The sequence below is a fragment of the Oncorhynchus kisutch genome, linkage group LG19, assembly GCF_002021735.2.
Source record: "Oncorhynchus kisutch isolate 150728-3 linkage group LG19, Okis_V2, whole genome shotgun sequence".
In the NCBI taxonomy this organism is placed as follows: domain Eukaryota; kingdom Metazoa; phylum Chordata; class Actinopteri; order Salmoniformes; family Salmonidae; genus Oncorhynchus; species Oncorhynchus kisutch.
This window is the reverse complement of record NC_034192.2, coordinates 33640072-33666486: the sequence shown is the minus strand read 5'-3', so window position 1 is coordinate 33666486 and position 26415 is coordinate 33640072. Positions and strand designations below refer to the sequence as shown.

The window sequence follows — 26415 nt, the reverse complement described above, 5'->3', positions numbered from 1 at the left end:
TCTGGAGAGAAGTAGGTTTGAGATTCAGGCTGTCCATCCTAGAGGGTATTGTGATACAGTACTAAAGGGGATGAAGGCCAAGGCTGGTCGATAAATGACTGGCATGATTTAAGAGGTTTTTTGTTCTGTTCTTATTCCAGACAAATCTTAGGGAAAGGTCTGGACTGGAGAAGTCTGCATCAGAGACTTGATCTGGTTAGCTATTAGCTAACGTTACATTCTCAGAGGCCAACTAAGATCGTGTCTACATCATAACGTTGATGTGAAATCAGCAAGTCAATAAGGATACGATTACAGAGGGGTTCAATCCAAAGCACAGGATTCTGTTTATTGAATATTTTGCACGCAACTTGGAACAGGTGAGGAATATTTACAGAGATGTAAACAGTCAGTACCTGCAACACTGGGGGAGCACAGTGTGGCACACACGCATTACAACAGACACACACGCATAGGTGTAGACAACATGCGCACACACACACAGCGAAGTAGCAGTATAAACACAGAGTGGACAGTCTGAAAACACAGAGCACAACAAGCCCCTTTGGTCAGCTACTTCAGACTAGTGTCAACAAGTTAATTACAAGTTACCATTGACAGTTCAAATAAAAAAATGGAACACATACTGTAAGAACAGTACTGGCAAATATAAGTAGACCTACAAGGGGCTTTTTTGACCTACAACATTAGATCTGTCAGTGGTAGACTGGTACACACTCCTGATTTTTGACCTTCTTGTTGTTGTGAAGACAGTCAACGGCATGGAATAGGAATGAGGCCAATCTTGTTTCTCTTGGTAACATAGGCCATAATAACCTGTACATAAATGGATCACATTTCCCTGGATTCATGTGAATTCCTTTTCATTTCATTATAAACCCAGCATGTAATTCAAAGCCAGTTAAAAGCAGCTCAAAAGTAGGACAAATGTCACATGCAAGACAATCGAAGCAAACTGAAACAAACGATTCTCAAAAGACAAGTGCAAATGCTGCAACATCCTCAATGCTTTCGCCTTATTTCCCTTCATCAAGAATAAAAAAACTATATAGAGGGAAACAAACAGAATATAGAGGGGGAAAAAAGAATTAACTGCACACTGTGGTGTCAAGAGGCATGCCTGATAAAAATGAAGAGAGAAGACACGTGCCGTCAGAGGTTCCTGCACAGCAGGAGGTAACACTGAGGGAAAGACCAAGCCATGTCTAGGAAAAATGTACACTATTCATCTCTACCTCCCTTTGCTCAGCTCCTACCCTGCCTCATTCTCTCTCCTACTCCCTCCCTCATCTGTAGTGTTGTCTGGCACAGTGCCTGATTCCATCCATATCAACAGTGCGTTGCCAGGCAGGTGTCCTGTCAACAGTTCCTGTTGCACTACACTAACAGCCACCGCTGATCCCAGAACAGTCAAAAGGTTAGAGCACATGAATCCAAGCAGCTCAGAGGAGCTACTCACTCTGATCGCATACCAGTCACAGGGCAGAGCCCATATAGACAAGAAGCTTAGAAGAGCTACTCAGAGGCCAGGCATCAGCTATAAAATCAGGCCAAACCCCATACAGCGAGGCATATAGGATACATTAGACTAGTGTAAGTCTAATACAAACCTATTGTATAATTATTTTACACAAATAAAGATTAGCACAAATTCCTTTTGTACAACCATTCCGTTTTCTTCTCAAAATATCTATTCTGAATCATTTAATCCGAAATGTTACCCCAACTTGCCTATTCAAGTTGAGGGATTTCTACATACTATGCGATTAATCACAACATCATACAGTATCAGGGACCATGTAGCCAATAGACCAGTAACTCGGGGCAGTTAACAGTTGAACTGCGGTCCAGTATATACAGTGCAGCCCCTCAATCTTTTGACACGGACATACCTCAGGCCATTCCCATAAGTAATCCCAAATGAAGCAAATTCAATTTCAAATAGAATTGGATAAGAAATGATGAATAGATTAAACATCGTTGATCCACAAAACGTAAATTCCAGACAAATTTGACAAAAACAAAGCAAGTTTGATCCTTGATCAAGAGCTACTGTAGCATGTTCCCTGTATACTACTTCAACGCAGTGAATAACCAGATAGATCTTAGCCAGTAGGAAGCAAGAGCTTAGCACAGATAGAAAGTCCACAGTAGGTTTGATAATAGTTAACATTGCAGTCCCTAATATCAAATATTCACCATGTTACACATACAGTATCGTATAATTACAGTGACAATGAGTTATGTAGCTAAAGTACTTATAGTATGTTGCAAAATGCATACAAAGTATTTTGAGGCTGTCTGCACTCTTTTCATAAAATCAATGCAGGAGAAAATGGCACTAGCTTTCACCGTACGGGAGATTTGGATCTGGTATTCAAAACGACAGCCCTTCTTTCTGCATCTGTGGTGAGTGACATCAGCTTCTAAAGTAAGGTGTCAAACCCTCCCAAAGTCACAGTCTAAGGTCGTTGTGGGAAGTCCAAGACAGTGTGCCAGGCTACACTGTTAGCCTGGTTAAACCACTGTCCTTCCATTGTCATTCAACCAGGCTTTTAACATTGTAACAGTCCACAGCCCAACGGCTCAAACGCAGACAGCCCGTCACCCATAGAAAACGTCGCCACCATGTGGACGGAGGAGTGTATTACTTCAAAAAAAGGGAAAATAAAACTAGTGGTCACTGAGGCACTTGATTGTAACTGTATTCACATAGCAACAAAATGCAACACAGAGCCATTAAATCAAGTCAGCATGCCTTGGATCACACAGAGAAGGCAGTAACATTCAGGATCAGACCCAAAAACAAGGCTACAAACTCAAATCAGCCTCTCAACCTTCTCACTCCCCACGCATAGAAAAAGGATGCACAATTTAGCATGCACAGTTAGCATGTCACCGTTATTACACACCTTGTGATACAGAGACAAACTAGCTGTTGTACTGTGACCTCCACACATAGACTAATGCATGCGCATAGACTCGTATTGAGTCCTCTACAACGCTACTGTGACAAGATTGCCACGTGGTACTATTAGAAGACAAACTGAGAAAAGCTATCGGTTTAACCAAATCAAAAGAAAACATGAATAAATACTTCATATTACAGTGATGGCGACAGGAGTACAAATGAGCAAACAAGAATGAGGTAGAGACATGGATTAGCCACTTGAGAAACTCAAAGAGGAACGAGAGTGAGGGAGAGTGAGAAAGAGGTGATGAGCAGTATGAGAGAAAAGGAAAGAGAGAGAAAGACAGTCAGAGAAAGACAGACAGGCACAGTCAGAGAGACAAACAGACAGACAGAGAGAGACCAGTCTCTTGCTGATATTAGTTGATCTCATTCCTGCATATTAAGGTGAGCAGGACAGAGAGTGAATTGGTCATCTGGCTAGCTGGCCTCTCTTTCGCCTCACATCCGCATACGGTGTCGGGGGTCTGCGAGGGGGGGCTCGGAGTCGTCCATGGGCAGGACCAGGCGGGTGCCCCTCATCACCAGCTCGTGGTCACCGTACGTCAGCTCGCGGTCCAGGTCATCGGCGGAGATGACGGCGGAGGTGGTGCCTGCGGGCCCGGCGCTGATGTGGGCGCCGCTGGCGTCTGTGCTCACCGTGATGTCACCGTAGGTCAGGCTGATGTCCCCGTCCGTCAGGATGAGGTCCGAATCGTCATCCTTCAGCTGGCACTCGTTCTGGTTGCAGGAAAGTGAGAAAGGAACATTTAAGAATAGGTCACAACTAGCTCTAACGGATCAAACACTCCTGTTATAACTGAACTAATTCTTTAGCTTTTATGAAACAGGCAACTCTTCATTTGAGTACATTCATCAGTACGTGAGCCATTGTGATACCCATTAAGACAAAGAAGAAAACACTACATGTCATCGCTATTACCATAACCACCCTAACAGGGTCACCGGGTTAATAGGAACACATGGTTTGTGGGGACTGACCTCGTAGGCCTGTGGGCTGGTGAGGCATCTGGCCAGTGGTCCACAGCAGGCAGGCATGGTGACGGTGAGAGGAGGGCCGCTGTGGGTCAGGATGGGCTTCAGGTAGCTGGAGAGGGGTTACAGTCAAGGCCTCAACTGTGTCACAGAGAATCAAAAACAAACTGCTCAAATACGTAATGGAGATTTAGTATGTGTACCATACTCCTCTACCTGAATACACCAGCCTCCACTGCTGTAGGCTAGTATGTTATTGCAGAAATTAAGCACACATACTGTATACAATGCATTTGGAAAGTATTCAGACTCCTTTACTTTTTCCACATTGTTACATTACAGCACTACTCTAAAATTGATTAAATTGTTTCCCCCCCTAATCAATCCACAAATAATACCCCATAATGGGGGTCAAAATAATACCCCATACCAGTCAAAAGTTGACACACCTAATCATTCAAGAGTTATTAATTTGACTATTTTCTACATTGTAGAATAATAGTGAATCACAACAACAACAAAAAATGTATATAGTGTTAAACAAATCAAAATAGATTTTATATTTGAGATTCTTCAAAGTAGCCACCCTTTGCATCGATGACAGCTTTGCACTCTTGGCATTCTCTCAACCAGCTTCATGAGGTAGTCACCTGGAATGCATTTCAATGAACAGGTGTGCCTTGTGATGTGACATGGTAGGGGTGGTATACAGAAGATAGGGCTATTTGGTAAAAGACAAAGTCCATATTATGGCAAGAACAGCTAAAATAACCAAAGAGAAACGACAGTCCATCATTACTTTAAGACATGAAGGTCAGTCAATCAGGGAAAATCATGGTTTTATACTCAGAGAACAACTGGATAGAGAACAAAAAATGCTTTGAAATGAATGTCACTGGAGTGCCATCTGCTGTGTGCTGATGGGAGTGACACCAAAGGATACTTGTGGTCAAAGTTGTACCAGATCCTGAAGAGCCAGGCACTCTCGTGTTTGGTGCTCCGCCGCTCTGATCCCTCTGTCATGCTCATCTGAGGAGACAAGAGTCACAGAAAAGACAGATACAGAGATCCACTCAAAACAACAGCACTACATTAAATCAGATGGATTACAGCAGTCGAGTCAAATAACTCAATATTCATAGGCTTAATACTCACTGAGTTATCTGCATCCGAATCTACACCCACACTGTTAGAAATGCAGAAACACAAATGAGTCTACCAGATCAGTGTTCACAGACGATCATACTGAAACTGGACAGACAACTCTACGTGCTGTGTATATCCGAAATTAGAATAAACATCAAAAGGTTCATTTTGAAGGCAAAAAAAAGACATACACCAACAACCCCAAACTTTGACTTCCGACCCCCATGGTGGACCTACCGTATGTGCTGACAGGAAAGCATCTGGGTGGTTCCGCCTCCACAGACCCATACAGTGAAGAAGACGATGAGGAGGGTGGTTGTGAACATCATCTGACGGGCGTAGGTAGCCGTGTCCCGGATGGAGAGGGCAAAAGTCATCGCCCCACGCAACCCTAGGGAGGACAAGGAGAGGTTATTTAAGGTATAAGGCACGAGAGGGTGTGGTATATGGCCAATATACCACAGCTATGGGCTGTTCTTAAGCGCGACGCAGTGCCTGGACACAGTCTTTAGCCGTGGTATATTGGCATATACCACAAACCCCAGAGGTTCCTTATTGCTATTATAAACTGGTTACCAATGTAATTAGAACGGTAAGAAGGAATGTTTTGTCATACCCGTGTTATACGGTCCGATATACCACGGCTGTCAGCTGAAGGGTATGGATTTCTGAACTTTAAATGTTATTAATCATTAGAGAGACCTGAGGGGCGTCATAGCCGAGGGGCTACACCAAAGGTTATCTGTAGGGGGAAGGTATATGGTGGGTGCAATTATGCTTTGAATGTACTGAGTGTGGAAAACGATCACATGGCAGACATTGATAAGGGGAGAGAGCCATGGATTTGTGATGAAGGGGGTCGAGATCAGGTCACTTTAAGGGAGAAGGAAAAAAGTTTATTGTCCGTATCACTTAGTTTGCCTAGCAATAAAGATAAATGTTTAGCGAGGAGGAGACTCCGCCCAAAGTGGGGTACAAATACCACCACTATTGTAAACATGTTTTTGTCGTTTCAGTTGTTAGATTTTTTGGGAAGAATAAAACTTGGTTTAAGCTTTCAGTGTCCGTCGAGTTCTTACTCTAATAATCAGAACAGTTGGCGTTGTCGGCAGGATTCACCACGATTTACAGTCAAACCAGAGAGTCGGGATCAGTGGAGCAGGAGCTGGCAACAAACTAGGTAGGCACAGTTCCTAAACACGTTTCAAATCATGTTGACATCTTGGGGAGATGAGAATTGTAGACCGAACAATTATAGGATACAGACCTAGAAAGCCTGTGTTTATTCAGTAGGCCCATTGTGTAACGACCGGTAGTAAATATATGGTGTAGGGTAGGTTCCATAGGGATAGGTCCCGAGTAGGGGTGATCCTCTGTGAGATCCATGAGTGTCATGATGGTGTAGGGTAGGTTCCTTTAACCTCTTGAAACTAGGAGGCACCATTTTTATTTTTGGAATAACATTCCCAAAGTAAACCGCCTATTTCTCAGGACCAGATGCTAGAATATGCATATAATTGACAGCTTAGGATAGAAAACTCTTAAGTTTCCAAACTGTCAAAATATTGTCTGTGAGTATAACAGAACTGATATTGCAGGCGAAACCCTGAGGAAAATCCAATCAGGAAGTGCCTCTTATTTTGAAACCGTTGTGTTCCTATGCACCCCTATTGGCCATTGAAAGGGATATCAACCAGATTTGACGTAGTTTCACGCCTTCATGTTGAAGAATGAGTGTAAACGACTACATTGCGTAAGTGGCCAGCTGAGGGCTCTCAGAGTGATTCTTGCGTAAAAGACAGAGGTAGTCAATTTTCCTCTCGCTCCTACTGAAAAGCCAATTATCCCGGTTGTTATATTATCGAATAGATATTTGAAAAACACCTTGAGGATTGATTATAAAAAACGTTTGCCATGTTTGTCGATATTATGGATATAATTTGGAATGTTTTTCGGCGTTGTCGTGACCGCTTATTTCCGGTGGATTTCTCAACATAACGTGACCAACAAACGGAGGTATTTTGGGTATAAAAATAATCTTTATGGAACAAAAGGAACATTTGCTGTCTAACTGGGAGTCTCGTCAGTGAAAACATCCGAAGATCAAAAGGTAAACAGTTCATTTGATTGCTTTTCTGATTTGTGACCAAGCTTCCTGCTGCTAGCTGGACATAATGCTATGCTAGGCTATCGATAAACTTACAAACGCTTGTCTTGCGTTTGGCTGTAAAGCATAATTTCTAAATCGGAGATGACAGGGTGATTAACAAAAGGCTAAGCTGTGTTTCTCTATATTTCACTTGTGATTCCATGAATATGAATATTTTCTAGTAATATTTCTTGACCGATGCGCTATGCTAATTAGTTTAGTTGATGACAATTCTCCCAGATCCGGGATGGGTAGTTCCAATAGTTAAGGATAGGTCCCGAGTGGAGGTTTTGCTCTGTGAGAGCTAGGTAAATATATGGTGTAGGGTTGGTTCTTTAACTTCTTTGGGGTAGGGGGCAGTATTGGGAATGTTGGATGAAAAGTGTGCCCAAATTAAGCTGCCTGCTACTCAGCCATAAAAGCTAGAATGTGCATATAATTAGTAGATTTGGATAGAAAACACTCTGAAGTTTCCAAAACTGTTTGAATGATGTCTGAGTATAACAGAACTCATATGGCAGGCAAAACCCTGAGAAAAAAAAAATCCGCCAGAAAGTGGGAAATCTGAGGTTTGTAGTTTTTCAACTCAGCCCCTATCGAATACACAGTGGGATATTGGTCATGTTGCACTTCCTACGGCTTCCACTAGATGTCAACAGTATTTAGAAAACTGGTTTGAGGGTTCCACTATAAAAGAGAGGCTCATAAGAGCTCTTTGAGTGAGTGGTCTGGCAGAGTGCCACAGCATCAGTCTCGCACGCTCACGTGAAAGGTAGCTCAGTTCCACTTCATTTCTGAAGACAAAGGAATTGTCCGGTTGGAATATTATTGAAGATTTATGTTAAAAACATCCTAAAGATTGATTCTAAACATCATTTGACATGTTTCTACAAACTGTAATGGAACTTTTTTTTACTTTTCATCTGCTCCTAGTGAAAGCGCGTTATGAATGTGGATTACTGGACTGAACGCGCAAACAAAAGGAGCTATTTTGACATGAATTATGGACATTATCAAACAAAACAAGCATTTATTGTGGAACTGTGATTCCTGGGAGTGCATTCTGATGAAGATCAAAGGTAAGTGAATATTTATAATCCTATTCTGACATCGGTTGACTCCAACATGGCGGATATCTGTTTGGCTTGATTTGGACTCTGAGCGCCATACTCAGATTATTGCTTTTTCGGTAGTTAAAAAAGAATCTGACACAGCGGTTATATTAAGGAGAACTGGATCTATAATTCCGTGCATAATACTTGTATTTTCATCAACATTTTATGAGAATTTCTGTAAATTGATGTGGCTCTCTGCAAAATTCACTGGATGTTTTGGAACTACTGAACGCAGCGAGCCAATGTAAACAGATTTTTGGATATAAATATGAACTTTACCGAACAAAACATACATGTTACACAATACATGAAGTCCTATGAGTGTCATCTGATGAAGATCAAAGGTTAGTGATGAATTCTCTCTATTTCTGCTTTGTGTGACTCCTCGCTTTGGCTGGAAAAATGGCTGTGTTTTTCTGTGACTAGGTGCTGACCTAAAATAATCACATGGTATGCTTTCGTCGTAAAGCCTTTTTGAAATCGGACACTGGTGGGATTAACAACAAGTTTATCTTTAAAATGGTGTATAATACTTGTATGTTTGAGGAATTTTAATTATGAGATTTCTGTTGTTTGAATTTGGCGCCCTGCACTGTCACTGGCTGTTGTCATATCGATCCCATTAACGTTATTTCAGCCGTAAGAAGTTAAGAACAAATTCTTATTTTCAATGACGGCCTAGGAACCGTGGGTTAACTGCCTTGTTCAGTGGCAGAACAACATATTTTTACCTCGTCAGCTCAGGGATTCAATCTTGAAACCTTTCGGCTACTAGTCCAACGCTCTGACCACTAGGCTACCTGCCGCCCCGCTAAGATGTAGCATTGTGAATGCTAACAAAATGTACACTTTCTTTTCCAGAAGAGGGGATTTCATTGTCTCTCGTTGGAATGTTCCCTTAGACTGTGGTCTTGGAGAAAGCAGTTAACTTCGAGTGTATTTTTGTTTTTGGCTAAAAAAACGTACCCATTTGAAACTGCCTATTTCTCAGGCCCAGAAACTAGAATACGCATATAATTGTCAGATTAGGATAGAAAACTCTAAAGTTTCCAAAACTGTCAAAATATTGTTTATGAGTATAACAGAACTGATATTGCAGGCGAAAACCTGAGGAAAATCCAACAAGGAAGTGCTGTTTTTCCTGAAAGCTCTGTTCCATTGGATGCCTTGCTTCCATTTAAAGGGATATCAACCAGATTCCTTTTCATATGGCTTCCTCAAGCTGTGAACAGTCTTTAGACATAGTTTCAGGCTTTTATTTTGAAAAATGAGCAAGAAAGAACCCATCGCGTCAGTGGATGGCTGGGTGCCAGCAGAGTTTTTCATGCGCAACAGCCATTTTCTCTCTCTCCTATGGAGGAAGCTACATTCCGGATGACATATTATCGATTATATATTGTAAAAACAACCTGAGGAATGACTATAAAAAATATTTGACATCTTTCTACCCACTTTACTATTCGGAAGTTGTCTGCGATGTCGTGACCGCTTGAGCCTGTGGATTTCTGAACATACCACGCCAAACAAATGGAGGTATTTTGGATATAAAAATCATCTTTATGGAACAAAATTAACATTTATTGTGTAACTGGGAGTCTCGTGAGTGCAAACATCCGAAGATCAAAAGGTAAGCAATTGAATTTATTGCTTTTCTGACTTTCGTGACCAATCTACTTGGCTGCTAGCGGTTTGTAATATTTTGTCTACCGAGAGAGATGTTCTTAAATAAACGCTTGTTATGCTTTCGCCGAAAAGCTTTATTGAAATCTGACACGCCAGGTGGATTAACAATAAGCTAAGCTGTGTTTTGCTATATTGCACTTGTGATTATGAAAATTAAATATTTGTAGTAATTTAATTTGAATTTGTCGCTCTGCAATTCAGCTGATGTTGATGAAAATGATCCCGCTAACGGGATGGGTGCGTCAAGAAGTTAAGTATAAAAGCAACTGGAATAGGCCACAAACAGAGTTCCCAGATAAGGCCTGTTCATGTGCGTTTTGACCTACGGTTTACCACACACAATTTACTGGTTATGAATATGCGTTAGTGGTGTTGAGACTGTGGGATTTATTTTGTGTGGGGTCTTTTCAATTTGGTTTTAAATTGGGTATGCAGAATGATGGAAATGTTTGACATGTTTTAAAGGGTTTCTGAAGGACAGGGAAAGAAAGGGGAGGGGAAAGGAAATATTTAATGGTGTTGTATGCCCTGTACCCTGACTTTCTGGTGAGGCCTGATCAATCTCACTAGAAAGGATCAAAACAGGTGGGATTTAATTATAAAATGAATGAGAAACACCAGTCTCTCTTCTATTTTACCATTACTTCATGAGATATCATTATTTCCTTATGGAGTTATCAAGAGTTGTAATTCTAAGTTGATGGGTTATTCAAATTGGTTTATTTTAGATTTAACAAGACTTTGAATCCCAATGTGAATCATGTGTTCAAAGGGGAAACTACCAGCTGATTTCATGAAATGGATTGTGATATGTGAATTGCTGATTTAATTTCTTGACATTGTTTTGATACAACATTTCACAAGATTGGGTCTGCTGGATTGTTGGGATTCTCCCATGGGTTAGGGTGCTAACTCCCTGACCTGGTAACTCTTCCGAGAGGTCGCCAGTAAAATAAGGGAGTATGAACTCATTTTAAAAATGGTTTCAACTAACAGTATGTTGTTATGCTCTTTGGCATTGGTCGTAGAAATAATGTTAATAAGGAAATTGGGAATGTAATAGTTTGAACCTCAAAACCATCCCTAACTGGCTGAAGAAAGAGCAAAAAAGGCGTTCGATGCGAAAGTGACTTTAAACACTCCAATCTGAGTCCGAGCCATTAACCTGGGGGCGGCAGGAGTGCGCCATGAGTCCTGAGACCGCGCATGTGGAGTGAGATAACATACAAACTTCTCTTATGCTCCTGTTGTACTGGTGGGAGAAATGGACCAGACAGAATGGTGGTAGTGGCTCAGGTGAGAGAATTGTGTATGTGGGAAAAACGGATTACTTTATATTGAAAAATCGGGACATTACCAAGAGCCATCAAATCTGACAGGCAAGAGTTACATACAGTTGAAGTCGGAAGTTTACATACAAATCAATTTAAACTCAGCTTTTCACAATTCCTTGTCTTAGGTCAGCTAGGATCACCACTTTATTTTAAGAATGTGAAATGTCAGAAGAGAGAATTATTTATTTCAGCTTTAACTTCTTTCATCACATTCCCAGTGGGTCAGAAGTGTACATACACTCAATTAGTATTTGGTAGCATTGCCTTTAAATTGTTTAACTTGGGTCAAACGTTTTGGGTAGCCTTCCACAAGCTTCCAACAATAAGTTAGTGGAATTTTGTCCCATACCTCCTGACAGAGCTGATGTAACTGAGTCAGGTTTGTAGGCCTCCTTGCTCACACACGCTTTTTCAGTTCTGCCCACAAATTGAGGTCAGGGCTTTGTGATGGCCACTCCAATACCTTGACTTTGTTGTCCTTAAGCCATTTTGCCACAACTTTGGAAGTATGCTTGGGGTCATTGTGCATTTGGAAGACCCATTTGCGACCAAACTTTAACTTCCTGACTGAGGGTCTTGAGATGTTGCTTCAATACATCCACATGATTTTCCATCCTCAGGATGTCATCTATTTTGTGAAGTGCACCAGTCCCTCCTGCAAAGCACCCCTACAACATGATGCTGCCAACCCCCGTGCTTCACGGTTGGGATGGTGTTCTTCGTCTTGCAAACGTCCCCCCCTTTATCCTCCAAACATAACAATAGTCATTATGGCCAAACAATTCTATTTTTTTTTCATCAGACCAGAGGACATTTCTCCAAAAAGTACAATCTTTGTCCCCATGTGCAGTTGCAACCTGTAGTCTGGCTTTTTTAATGGCAGTTTTTGAGCAGTGGCTTCTTCCTTGCTGAGCGGCCTTTCAGGTTATGTCGTAAAGAACTCGTTTTACTGTGGATATAGATACTTTTCTACCCAGCATCTTCAAAGTCCTTTGTCGTTGCTCTGGGATTGATTTGCATTTTTCGCACCAAAGTACATTAATCTCTAGGAGACATAACGCGTCTCCTTCCTGAGCGGTATGACGGCTGTGTGGTCCCATGGTGTTCATACTTGCGTACTATTGTTTGTACAGATGAACGTGGTGCCTTCAGGCGTCTGGAAATTGCTCCCAAAGATGAACCAGACTTGTGGAGGTCTACAATTTTTTCTCTTGAAGTCTTGGCTGATTTCTTTTGATTTTCCCATGATGTCAAGCAAAGAGGCATTGAGTTTGAAGGTAGGCCTTGAAATACATCCACACGTACACCTCCAATTGACTCAAATGATGTCAATTAGCCTATCAGAAGCTTCTAAAGCCATGACATTTTCTGGAATTTTCCAAGCTGTTTAAAGGCACAGTCAACTTAGTGTATGTAAACTTCTGACCGACTGGAATTGTGCTACAGTGAATTATAAGTTCAATAATCTGTCTGTAAACAATTGTTGGAAAACTTGTGTCATGCACAAAGTAGATGTCCTAACCGACTTGCCAAAACTATAGTTTGTTAGCAAGACATTTGTGGAGAGGTTGAAAAACTAGTTTTAATGACTCCAACCTAAGTGTATGTAAACTTCCGCCTTCAACTGTATGTGCCATTGGGAAGGAGGAAGTGCCGGAGGAGGGGGTGGTATTGAGGAAGGTCTACACACTGCGAACAATCTAGACTAAGAATGCATTGAGATACCAATCGTTCATTACCATGCCACTCGCGACAGGAAAACAGGGATAAGGGGGGGGGGGGGGGGTCAGAATTAGTGTGATCAGAATTAGTATGTTAAATCGCATCAACACATATAGATTGCTGGATGATACGGTACAATTAATTGCATACAAGGCTCATAATGCAAGACCCAGACTAACACCCAAGGACGAAAATGAAGGAGACGGGCACGGAGACCAGCATCACATGGGCTTGGAACGTAACGGATGGATGGTTCTTTCCCCAGTTTTAGTCGCATCAAGGGTGGTGTGAAATTATTGAACCCTTACTTTTTCCTCTTTCCTTTTCAAGCCAATACGTTTTTAGGTTTCGTGCAACACAAGTGTGATCATTGTTCCAGGAGGGACTGATGTACATTGACTAATTGATTTAAGAATGTGTTAGTATGTTTCTAACTGTAGAAGTGCATTAGGGGGTAGGGACTAGTGTGTTATGGTTTAGATGGAATGATATGTGTGCAAATGTATCTGTAGCAGGAAGTGAGGTACACATGAGATCTGTGTTTGAGACATAATGTTTACATAAGGCTGTTAAGTGAGATGGAATGTGACTGGGGTGGAGATCTGTGGGGCTCATAAGAGACTATGTATATTGTTACAGGAGAGAGTTGTCCTCACTCTCCTGCGAGCTAACTGTGCACGATATAGGGACTACTATGAAGTTAAACTGAACGTTACACATACCCAGATCATGGTGTGAGTAGCAGAGATAGTGTTGGCATTTCAGACACTATTGTCAACATTCAAGAACTCTGTGACGCAAAGAGTTTTGTTCGGTTGGATATCCTTCATTCATCTTTTCCCTATTCATAACAGCCAGCGAACACTTGAAAGATTCCATGCAGTAGCTACTCACGGCAGTTGCTGTAGGGACAGTAATTAAAAGGAGGCTATAGTAACAAACAGCATGGAATTGGACTACGGAGCAAATGAGGGAGATTGATGTATGCGTCACGGGCAGGGTCAGTAGTAGCAAGGGTTATTTTAGTAGCATTGTTGGGATAGAATTTTATGAGGACTCATGCCACATGGCTTGGTAACTGGGAGACCGATGGGAGTACCGGGGGCTGTTATACATGTCACAGATTAGTGATCTGGGCTAAGGAGAGTCTGTGTTGTCAGGAAATGACCAATGCATTGCAGTGTGTATATTCCCAGGTGGAAGCAGCACATGAGGAGCAGCAGATAACCGAGGGCACGGGCTGAATTCTGGAGATTGCGTGTACATTAATATACACCAGGCAGGGGGTGTTGGCACAGCGTTGGTCTGGTCTACACACAGTACTCCTTACAGCACCTGCAGCGGTAAAGATCGTCATGTCTCTCCTCGGTGGGTTCACGGTTCTCACATGAAGTGAGGTCCAGCCGCATAATGGGCGAGCTTGAAGACGCCATGACAGAGGAAGCGGAGCTAATGAGAGAGAGAAAGACTAGATTCCACTGTAGACATACAGATGGTTTGGGTCTGGGAGCTACTTCAACCACCATAGTTGGGTTGAGTTGCCTTTTTGGTTAATGCATCAGATGAAAGGATATATGTTGGGGTTATTGTACTCTGGACAACATTCTGGAGGCATTGGTGTGAAAGCACATACAGTGCTGAGTTACCTCAAGAGTAGCGTTGATCAGGGCTATGCACTTGCACATCAGGTGGCAAAGAAGGAGACGGGGAACAAAGTGAAAATGACATGGCTTGGGAACACCTCTCGTAGCCTGTGGCAGGAAAGGGGAAGTCTGGGTGAAAGCATGAGGAGGTTCTCTAGGGCCTTCATGTTTGTGGAATCCAGCAGAAAAGTATCCTGGAGGCATAGTCAGGCGAAGAGAGAGTGGGAATTGCCATGTTATCAGACTTTAGGTTTTCATGCATATATAATTATGCATAGCTTACCACACTGTGAATACTGTTACGTTTTGGGTTTCTTTTTGCTTTTCAAGTCTTGTGCCGTCACTCTCTTAGGAACCAGAAGGAGAAAGTTGAAATGGAAGAAGTCAACAGCTCCAGCGGACACGTTTATCATCAGTGTTCTATGAGAAGTGGAAATGAGCGTGTGCTTCCTGTGATCATATAGAACACAGGCCATGAATGTGAATGTTATTGTCATTGTTTGTCCATTTAGAAGTAATTTCCAAGTTTATGTGATGTTGAACAGTATGATGTCAAATGTTCAAAAAAAGGGGGGGGGGGACTGATGGGTTTGAATTTCTGAATTTTAAATGTTATTATTCATTAGTTATACTAGAGACCTGAGGGGTGCCACAGCCGAGGGGCTACACCAGAGCTTAATGGTTATCTGTAGGGGGAAGGTATATGGTGGGTGCAATTAGCTTGGAATGTACTGAGTATGGAAAACGATCACGTGGCAGACATTGATAAGGGAAGAGAACCACAGATTAGAGAGGAAGGGGGTTGAGGTCACGTTAAGGGAGCAGGAAAGGTTTATTGCCCCCATCACTTTGTTTCCTGCCTACCAATAAAGATACAATGTTTAGTGAGGAGGAGGAGACTCCACCCAAAGTGGGGTACAAACACCACCACTATTGTAAACATGTTTTTGTCAATTCAGCTGTTCGATCCTTTGGGAAGAATAAACTTGGTTTAAGCTTTCAGTGTCCTTCAGGTTCTTACTCGAATATTTAGAACCTAACACAGCCAATCAGCATTCAGGGCTCGAACCACCCAGTTCGTATGTGTGTGCACAAGCGACAAGCAGTGTGTGTCTCTCCACAAGTCATATCACTTAAAAAAGCTTTTTGTTAGATAACGTGGCTGGTGTGGGAACTTTGTAAACAGCTTCAATAACCGTCATCAGATGACAATCAGTTAGTACAGTTACATAGCGGTCAATTCAACAACACGTTCTGGTATGACTTGTTTTTTATATATTTATAATAATAATAATAATAATAATAATATTATAGAATCAAACGGAACTATCCTGGCATTGCAAGCACTTCTCTATCAACTGAGCTTCAGAAGACTAAGGATGTAATGGCAGAACAGTGACTCCTAAAAATCACTGGACACAAGAATTCACACTCATAAATCAACCTAGTTCAAAAAAGTGGCAGGATATCCCAGCCTCTGCACTTTTAAAAATTTCCATAAAAATGTTTTAAAGTAATAATAAATACAAAAATTGGGGCAGATATTTCATCAATTGAAACCCAGAAACTGGACAGAAAGCAAGATATCATCATCACCTTTTCTCTTCAAGTAAATTCAATGTTATTTAAATCTAGTGATTAAAAAATGAAAATGAAAAATGGTGGCGCCAGATCTCCGCCTGGCCACATTCCAATCTTAGTCTTTTGACACATTAGAACAGCTCTTTTGACAATAAATTGGGCAAATGATCAGAATTGGGCTGCCTGTGTAAATGCAGTACCTGCAAACATCATCATGTGTTGGAAGTTGGAGCTGATCTTGTTCCTGCGTCCAAGGTTGAGCAGGAAGGACAGGGGGTAGATGTTGGCTGCTCTGCCCAGGAACACTGCCAGCTGGGAGTGATTGTTGTTGAGGTCCATAGAGGGTAAAGAAACTAGCAATCTCCTGAGAAAAACTTTTCAGTCTAGTGCCTTCCCAGCATTACAAACCAAATGCTGTACTTAGATGCCCAGTAATGCTACTTACTCTATTATGACTACAGTGTTTAAATAAAGGTTAAATAATGCCCAGTTTGTCATTGCTTATGCCATTCCCACCCAGTCTTACAATTTAACCCCTATACACTACTCTACTCTTAGACTAGGGTTGCCTGCTGTACTCCCATCATCTCATTGCATTATAGGCGAGGATACAAAAGCGCCCACGATGAAGGTGGGGTTGAAGATGTGGTTCTGGAAGGTGAACAGGGCCAGACCCATGTAGGAGAAGATGAAATTCTCTGCCAGGAAGTTCAGCAGCTCAAACAACTACAGGACAACACAAAAACAACCTTTCAGGGACCATGATGGAATGTCAATATTTAGCAGATGACATTGCTGTCCAGCGTAGCTCGCAGTAAATAAATGCAATGGTAAACGTGGTCCTCACCTGTTTGGTCCTGTCCTGTGATTCAGGAGACAGGTTGTTGAAGGTGTAATGAGCCTGAGTGATCCCGCAGAAAAGCACTGCCACCACACCTGCAGACACAAAACAACAACAACCAGACACACCATGATAAAGTGAGTCATGGGGGGGGGGGGGGGGGGGGGGCTATCACTGGTTCAGTAAGATGATTGGTTACCTGTGAAGCCACAGGCCTCTGCCATTAAGAAGGTGCTCCAGGACATGAGGAAGAAGAGAGCAGTCTCCAGTAGCTGGAAGTCCCTCAGCTTAGTGAACTTAGTGACGTGAGGATAACGGTCAAGGAGAAAATGCGCCATGAAAACGACCACACTACACAACTCACCAAACAATGAAAGAACAGCTTAGACTCCAGAGCATTGAGGTCAATATATAGCAACTAGCAAGTTGACAATACCAAAAGCACTTTAGCAGACGCTCTTATCCGGAACGACATACAAGAGCAATTAGTGCCAAGCTCAAGGGCACGTCGATAAGACCATTTCCCTCGTCGGCTCGGAGATTCAAACCAGCGACCTTTCAGTTACTGGCCCAACACGCTCAACCGCTAGGCTAAGAATCTACTTCATCCATTCTAAGACTAGAACAAAATCATTTGCATCTGTTTGTAACCTTGCTGTTACTGTAATATCAATATTTGCATTTCTAGACCTTCAAATCACACAAAGGATATGAGCGCTGTCATGACCCCGGTGGCCACTCCCAGGGCGAATGATCCACTGAAGACACCCAGGAACATCCCAAAGGACTTCAACATGGCCATCACCTCAAAGGTGTGACTGTTGTCCCCCTCTGGCTGGTACGACACGATGGACCTGGTACACACACACACCGAGTCAATCCCAGAAAAGTTGCAAAATAATAGAGTAGCTCAAGCGGCCTGTGTGGATGGATGAAGTGTTACGAGGGTGGAAAGGGAAATTAAATACCGGTTTTTACTGCTTCATTTCTGGGCATGAGAAATGAATGCGAACCATAGACCATTAGTACGTTTTGACCTAGAGAGCTGGTTAACAAAATGTGCTTCCTGAGCAGGTTGAACTTCTTGAGAAGTCCCCAATGATATCAGAACTAAGGTATGGTGCACCAGGTGTATCCCTATAGACCAGGGGAGGCCTTTATACAAATGACTCTGATGAGGCTAATGACCCAAGAGCACTGAATAGTGCCCGGTCTGTTTGAAGTGCAGATGACTCCCTTATGCAAATATATAGTGGCTCGCTGGGTCAATATCTACAATGACTATCGTAGTTTCACATGGGAAACCCATTAAGAAATTATGAGATTATACTACATTATGTGCACATCAGTGGGGGCTGGTGGGAGCAGCTATAGGAGGATGGGCTCATTGTAACGGCTGGACTGGAATACATGGAACGGAATACGGTTTCCATGTCTGATACCGTGCCATTTATTCCATTCCAGCCATTACAATGAGTCCGTCCTCCTACAGCTCCCCCTACCAGCCTCCACTGGTGCACATACTCGTGTATAGACATCTGCTAGTAAGTACGGTCCTGTATATGAAGTGATACCATTCTCTTAGCAGCAATGTTCTACACTGGAGGGTTCTATGGGACTACTAGCTACCCAGTCTTAAGGTATCTCTCAGTACTGACTGTAGCAGAAATACTTCCAACAGCTTTCCATTCAAGCCAGACCAGAGGGAGTATTAGGCATGGGTTTTTCAACTCATAGATACGGGGAACCACTCGTGAAAGATTAGCTGAAGCTTGGAATTAGTGATTCTAGATAACATGGTTCAATCCAAATTCCAATAAATCCAACCTCGTTATACAATTCTGGCTCATGCGGCAGCAAAAGAAATCCGTGTTAAACTTAATCAAATAAGGGGGTTATCACTATTCCCTTAAAAATTTAACAATTCTCTTACATAACATCATTACCAGGGCATACGTACATGGCTGAGAGAAAAGCAGTGAGTGAGAGAGCGGTTTGACCGAGAAGACAGAGAGAGGAAGGGAAAAAGGGGTTAGAGCCGAGCAGCAGGACCATGCAAATTGGGGGCGTAATAAACACCTGTCTCCCAAACAGCAAATCACCAGGATTCTACACCACGAGAACTGGCTTACATTTTGAATTGAGGACTCAAGAGTTCACCTAATGCATACCTCAAGATCCACAAAGCAGATGCCATGAAATATAGGCACAGCACTCTAGCTTTTAAGTTAGGCAAACATCTGACACACTTTTGATGTCGGAGTGAACTATCCGTTTAAGGGTTGTACTTGTATAGCTGCTATCTGGGGTGTAACGGCTGGTCATTTGCCGTGCATGTTCTCACGATGCAAAAAGAAGCCACCGCAAAAGCACTCTGAGCTAGCACACCCGTTCAGGGGAGTGTCTCGCGTCGCCGCCACGCCCTCTACCCACTGATTGGCTGATTGACTGGCTCCAGGGGCGTGCTGCACCCCCACGCTGAGCCGACCATAAACCATTAGAATTCTGAAAATAATCAGAGTTCCAAGCAGAGGGAAGGTACTGGTTAGGGTTACCAAAGGGTCAATCTCACACATTCCACAGCATTAGTAATAGTTATTGGTTTAGTACAACCAGGTCACACACTGGATAATCAATACCAAAGAACATTTGGTTGAGGGTGTGCATGTCCGTGTGCATGTGTGTGTGTTTGTGTGCGAGAGACTAGGACAAACCTCCCCTTTATCCAGCCCAAAATATCTAAAACAGTTCCAAAGCACAGCTGTTTGAAGATGAGGTTTGTCAGCCAAAGCTTCACAACAATGGATCACAAAGACAAATACCAAACTTCACGATGTGGGTGTGTCAAGGACAGACAGACAGACGGTAGACAGGTGTGTCAGGTTAAGACGGAGGACTCACGAGGACAGCACCACGGCCACGGCGTCATTGAGAACGCTCTCTCCAAACAGCAGAGCATACAGATCCACGTCCACCTGCAGCTCGTTGAAGATGGCCAGCACCGTCACTGCAGGACATGAGACACAGTAAAGTAAAGGCTTCCACATGCTTCAGTTCGGCTGCGTACTCCCTTAACAGACCTTCGCTTGAAAAACTAGAAAAAAAAGCAGCAATTAGTACTGTTTGTTCATTTAGAGACACCGTAGCCTCAAATAGTTTTTGCAGCTTGTGAAATCAGGAAAACCCCCTTCGGATAACAATATATGACTAGGCATATTACTGCTGAAGCACGCGGTTCAACCATTCCCGCATGGTCCATTATTGAGTGTCTGAAAGAGGTGACTAAGATGAACAGAGACTGTACCTGGGTCAGTTGCAGAGACAATAGCTCCAAACAACAGACAGTCTGTGAAGAAAAAGTCCCCGTCAAGCTGTCCGACCTGCTTCATCAGCGTGACACAGCCGTACATCAGCAACCTGCACAGAGGTAGAGATCATATTACCTCAGTTCAGCATTTCTCTGACAGGTCACACGAAGGACTAAAGGTGTATGAACACACAGATGTAACACATACATAATACAGTATAGCTGGGTGTAAACTTGCAGGTTGGCATTTGTCATCATGAATCTTGCCCTGGAGGCAGCTCTGCAGAGTGGTCAATAGAGCTGGCACAGCCACAAAGTCATAATATCAGATTTTAAACCTAACTAACCTAAACCATACTGCTAACCCTAATGCCTAACCTTAATTTAAGATCAAAATGCACATTTTTATTTTTATTAATTTAGACTTTGCAGCTGGCCCATCTAGCGGAAATCGTTCAGTTCAGCCTCCATGGCAAGATTCATGACAATAAAAGTCCAGCTGCTATGAAACTCACCCAATGATGAAACATGATATGACTGTTCCCAGAAAGGCGTAGGCCAGGATGGACCCCATGTTCCTGAAGAAGTGTCTCTGAGAGATAGAGTTATGTGAAGGACTAGGCCTAAATATTACCGACAAACAAATCAGCACTGTGATATTTAACTATTGATTCAACTTTTAAACAACTAACCACATGCCTTACCCTCTTCAGACTGTAGCCGGCATGGAAGATGATAGGGGGCAGGAGGATGTTGAAGAACACCTCAGGGTCAAAGGTCACCTGAGAAAAGAAGAAAAAAACTCAGAAGGGTTGTATTACATCACTGTACAGTGTCCCACTGACTATAATAAAATGTGATTTTTGTTGTTGTTAAAACCCAATTAGAAATGCATGTGACAATAACGAACTAGGGTCCAAAGTCCATTTTCCATCATTGTTGTTACCTTAAGAAAACTCATTAGACCATAGGCCTACTGGTAAAATCCACATAAGGGGGTACTCCGAGCAGTGCTAAAAAATCTATTGGTGGTACAGTAACCAAAAAAGGTTGGGAACCACTGGCACACAGCCACATGAAGTAGGGATGCTGAGGGTCCTGCAGCACCCTCTGAAAAATCCTAAGATTGATATTATTTGTTTACATTTCCACAAAAGTAGTTGCATTGAATAACAGTGCTCTGTAGGCTACCTCATGTTATGCTCCGAGTTAGACACAGTGTGCATGTGTCCGTGTATTAGACAGTGAGTACGTGTGGAAAATGCCTAGGGAACGATAGAAAGGAAATATGTAAAGAAAGGCAACTAATTTGTCTGAGTTGTACAAAGCCTCCCAAACAGCAGTTTAGATTTGAAAAAAAAAAAACACGTTTCGACAATAACCACGACTTATGAGGAAGCAGACACTTTTCTGGTCAGTCAAGCTATCATTTTCTGTTTCAAAATGAATAATGACCACGTGTTTGGGACTCTACCTTGCGAAGCATCTCGTTGTCTTGTACATCACTGATCTCAGAGGCGCTGATCTCGCCCTTCAGCGTGTACTCGTAGAACTTGCCGCTGACGTTGACGAGCAGTGTGGGTGGGCTGGCGTTGACATGGCAACTGAGGGTGACGTTACTAATGTCACGGGGTACGTGGATACCATAGCGCAGGACCACCCCAACCAGCACGCCTGGAGGGAGAGCGAGGGAACAGAGTGAATGAACTTGGGTTAACAAATAGCGAATTGCATCTATCAGTTGCCCTCTCTGCCCTTCATGCCGGAACAGCACCATGCGCAATGTAAATAAATAACCTGGGACTTCAGGGAGTGCATGAAGTGTTCAGAGCAACTAAAGAAAAATACTGCTAAGTGAGTTGGACCTTGCTGGGTGTGTGACATTGAACAGTATGGGTTTAGTACCTGCACACAGTAGCATAACTGATAAGGTATAAATATTATTCCAAACACCAACAACAGAGATCTAATATAGAGATATGGCCATTGTTGGCCTCATTTTTGCCAGAACCTTGTGTTGTCTCGACAGCATCCCTATTTGAATGACAACAATGTTACCAGATTTACAGTAAATGTCAATAAACATACTGTGCGTGACCAGTAGCTACATAAACAGTATGACGTTTATGTAGTATGACTTTTGATATTGTGTTGGACTAGTCAGAGACTAGTCAGAGACTAGTCCAACAGACTAGAGACTAGTCCAGCATTATTGCAAAGTCTCTTGGTTGCATCGAAGCTAAGTATGACGATAAGTAATGACGACATTATGCAGTCTCCTGACATGGAGGCCTCTCACCCATACTCACCATAGATCATAGCCAGTCCCGTTTCATGCAAAAACCTGAAACGACGGTGCTTGAATAACCATATGGTTAAAATCGTGAGGGTTAGGAGCATGATGAAAATCAGCAGGTCGGCACTGTCTTGTCTGTGGTTATCCTCAACCTTCCTCTCTGTTACCATGTTCTCCATGGCACTATCCTCTGCCCTGCAAACACAGATGCAGAACGACAAACAGGCTAGAACAGTCAGAGCTAACGTCTTCGACATCTTCCGAGTAGCGTTGACTCTGAATTTATTGTAACCCATTTTGACGATTCAATCTTCAAGAAAGTACGTCGTCGTTTTTCGAGGTTTCTAGAAAGATATTTCATGCAAGCTAGCTAAGCGGAGACAGCAACAGTAGACGGATGATTCCGGAAGGAAAAGTGATTGTTTTTATTTCAAAGTAAAAGTCATTTTGGATATTGGTATGATACAAATGTGTTACTGTATTAACGACTAATGTGCCAAACTATATATAGATTTAGTAACGAACTCAATATGCTTTAAAACAACTAAAACCAAATCTAACGTAAACACGGCAAAAGACAACTCAGAACTCGGACATTTCCGACTTGGAAACTCCTTGTAGAAAGGTGTGCGGCGTTAAGGTCCTGACGGAAACGCGGCAATTTTGACTTGCTTACTCGTTATAAAAATAAACTAATAAAAAAAGTCCCTTTTTCAGGACCCTGTCTTTCAAATATAATTCGTAAAAATCCAAATAACTGCACAGATCTTCATTGTAAAGGGTTTAAACACTGTTTCCCATGCTTGTTCAATGAACCATAAACAATTCATGAACATGCACCTGTGGAACGGTTGTTAAGACACTAACAGCTTACAGACAGTAGGCAATTACGGTCACAGTTATGAAAAGTTAGGACACTAAAGAGGCATTTCTACTGACTCTGAAAAACACCAAAAGAAAGATGCTCAGGGTCCCTGCTCATCTGTGTGAATGTGCCTTAGGCATGCTGCAAGGAGGCATGAGGACTGCAGATGTGACCAGGGCAATAAATTGCCATGTCCGTACTGTGAGACGACTATGACAGCGCTACAGGGAGACAGGACGGACAACTGACCGTCCTCAAAGTGGCAGACCACGTGTAACAACACCTGCACAGGATCTGTACATCCGAACATCACACCTGCAGAATGGCAACAACTGCCAGAGTTACACCAGGAACGCACAATCCCTCCATCAGTGCTCAGACAGTCCACAATAGGCTGAGAGGCTCGATTGAGGGCTTGTAGACCTGTTGTAAGGCAGGTCCTCACCAGACATCACCGGCAAAAACGTCATCTATGGGTACAAACCCACCGTCGCTGGACGAGACAGGACTGGCAAAAAAGTGCTCTTAACTGACGTGTCACGGTTTTGTCTCACCAGAGGTTATGGTCGGATTCGCGTTTATTGTTGAAAGAATGAGCATTACACCGAGGTTTGTACTCTGGAGCGGGATCGATTTGGAGGTAGAGGGTCCGTCATGGTCTGGGGCGGTGTGTCATAGCATCATCGGACTGAGCTTGTTGTCATTGCAGGCAATCTCAACGCTGTGCCTTACAGGGAAGACATCCCCCTCCCTCATGTGGTACCCTTCCTACAGGCTCATCCTGACATGACCCTCCAGCATGACAATACCACCAGCCATACTGCTCGTTCTGTGTGTGATTTCCTGCAAGACAGGAATGTCAGTGTTCTGCCATGGCCAGCGAAGAGCCCGGATCTCAATCCCATTGAGCACGTCTGGGACCTGTTGGGTAGGAAGGTTAGGGCTAGGGCCATTCCCCCCAGAAATGTCCAGAAACTTGCAGGTGCCTTGGTGGAAGAGTGGGGTATCATCTCACAAAAAGAACAGGCAAATCTGGTGCAGTCCATGAGGAGAGGATGCACTGCAGTACTTAATGCAGCTTGTGGTCACACCAGATACTGACTGTTACTTTTGATCCCCCTTTTGTTCAGGGACATATTATTCAATTTCTGTTAGTCACATGTCTGTGTAACTTGTTCAGTTTATGTCTCAGTTGTTGAATCTTATGTTCATACAAATATTTACACATGTTAAGTGCTGAAAATAAATGCAGTTGACAGTGAGAGGACACCGTCCTGCTCCCATTCCGGCCAGTAGGTGGCGGAATGTGCCGTTTGAATTTTAGGTAAGACCTAATTAAATAAGACTTTTCCGGTTTGCTGTGTGCATCAGTCTATGTGTGAATCGATAAGGCTCTTTATTTTTCATTTCAAAGTAGTCACCATGCAGAACAAAAATACAAACAATGTACCTCCAAAATAAAATGTACGTTTTGTTAACATGGAATATTAGAAGTTTGTCTTCGGTGAAGCTAAAATGAAATCAGTTAAAGTTACTAGAAATTGTCAGACAGCTCCAGTAACTAGCCAGTTAACTACACTGAAAAATATATTAATTATATTATATATTAATTATATATTAATTTCAAAGATTTTACTTAGTTACAGTTTATATAAGGACATCAGTCAAATGAAATAAATTCATTAGGCCCTAATCTATGGATTTCACAACTGGGCAGGGGCACAGCCATTGGTGGGGAGCCAGGCCCAGCCAAACAGTATGAGTTTTTCCTCACAAAGGGGCTTCATAACAGACACATCTGTGGCTTTGTGTTGTTGGAAAAAACAGCACATATTAGTGGCCTTTTCTGGTCCCTAGCATAAGGTGCATCTGTGTTCTCGAGACGCCACACCTGTTAGGTGGATGGAATATTTAGCCAAAGGAGAAAAACCCACTAACTGGGATGTAAACAAATTTGAGAGCAATAGGCTTTGTGCATATGAAACATTTCTGGGAGATTTTATTTCAGCCCATGAAACTGACAATGTACATATTTTTGTTAATTATAGATAGCTACCATTAAAGATTAATATTATTCTGTTATTATGCACTAATTTGCAGTGGGGAAGGTCAGTTTAAAAAAAACACACGATGAAGCACAACATGAGCTGGAGAGTCAATTTGTCCTGTGGCTGCCCACAATAAGGATGGAGTACAGCAGTGATTCCCAACTTTGGTCTTCATGTTCCCCCAACAGTACACATTTTTATTGTAGTTTTGGACAAACACACCTGATTCAATTTATCACCTAATCATCAGGCCCTCAATGAGTTGAACCAGGCATGTTTGACCTGGGCTACAACGAAAATGTGTGCAGTTGGGAGTACTCGAGGACCAATCAAATCAAATCAAATTTTATTTGTCACATACACATGGTTAGCAGATGTTAATGCGAGTGTAGCGAAATGCTTGTGCTTCTAGTTCCGACAATGCAGGAATGACTTTTCATAAGAGGTTAGGAGAGCATTAAAGCAAACTCTTTTCCTAACCTTAACCTAATTCTCCTAACCTGTGTCATGGCTAGAAGGGATCTAGCCCTTGATCATGAAGGCGTCTTCTGTGGGAGGGGAGTTTTGTTAATAAGATCCCTGATCCTCAGTCTGAACATTAACATGCATCGCTTGCGTTACGGACCATAGCTTTCATATCAGCGAGAAATCATGAAAAAAAACAAAAGGTTAAATTAATACACACCTTGATAGAGTTAGTGTTCCCACAGGGCCATATCTCCATGTTACAGCTCCTGTT

General features: G+C 42.5%; 1 protein-coding gene across 2 annotated transcripts; it reads right to left on the bottom strand.

Annotated features, from left to right (window-relative positions):
* Nucleotides 1-296: 296 nt before the first annotated feature.
* Nucleotides 297-23359, bottom strand: LOC109864722 (sodium/hydrogen exchanger 6). Of its 2 annotated transcripts, none has more exons than XM_020452615.2 (16): nt 22777-23359; nt 21942-22141; nt 21172-21249; nt 20983-21059; nt 20465-20577; nt 20062-20167; nt 17873-18014; nt 17360-17465; nt 17167-17255; nt 16932-17045; nt 16520-16631; nt 5330-5483; nt 5102-5132; nt 4890-4984; nt 3953-4058; nt 297-3691 (listed from the first exon to the last, which is right to left on the bottom strand). In XM_020452615.2, exons 1-16 carry the CDS (start codon nt 23057-23059, stop codon nt 3413-3415), a joined length of 2085 nt encoding a protein of 694 aa, XP_020308204.1. In that variant the 5' UTR covers nt 23060-23359; the 3' UTR covers nt 297-3412. The 2 variants fall into 2 exon arrangements, with proteins under 2 accessions (XP_020308204.1, XP_020308205.1); XM_020452616.2 differs by having other exon boundaries at nt 4890-4975; nt 22777-23356.
* Between the last annotated feature and the right edge of the window lie 3056 nt (nt 23360-26415).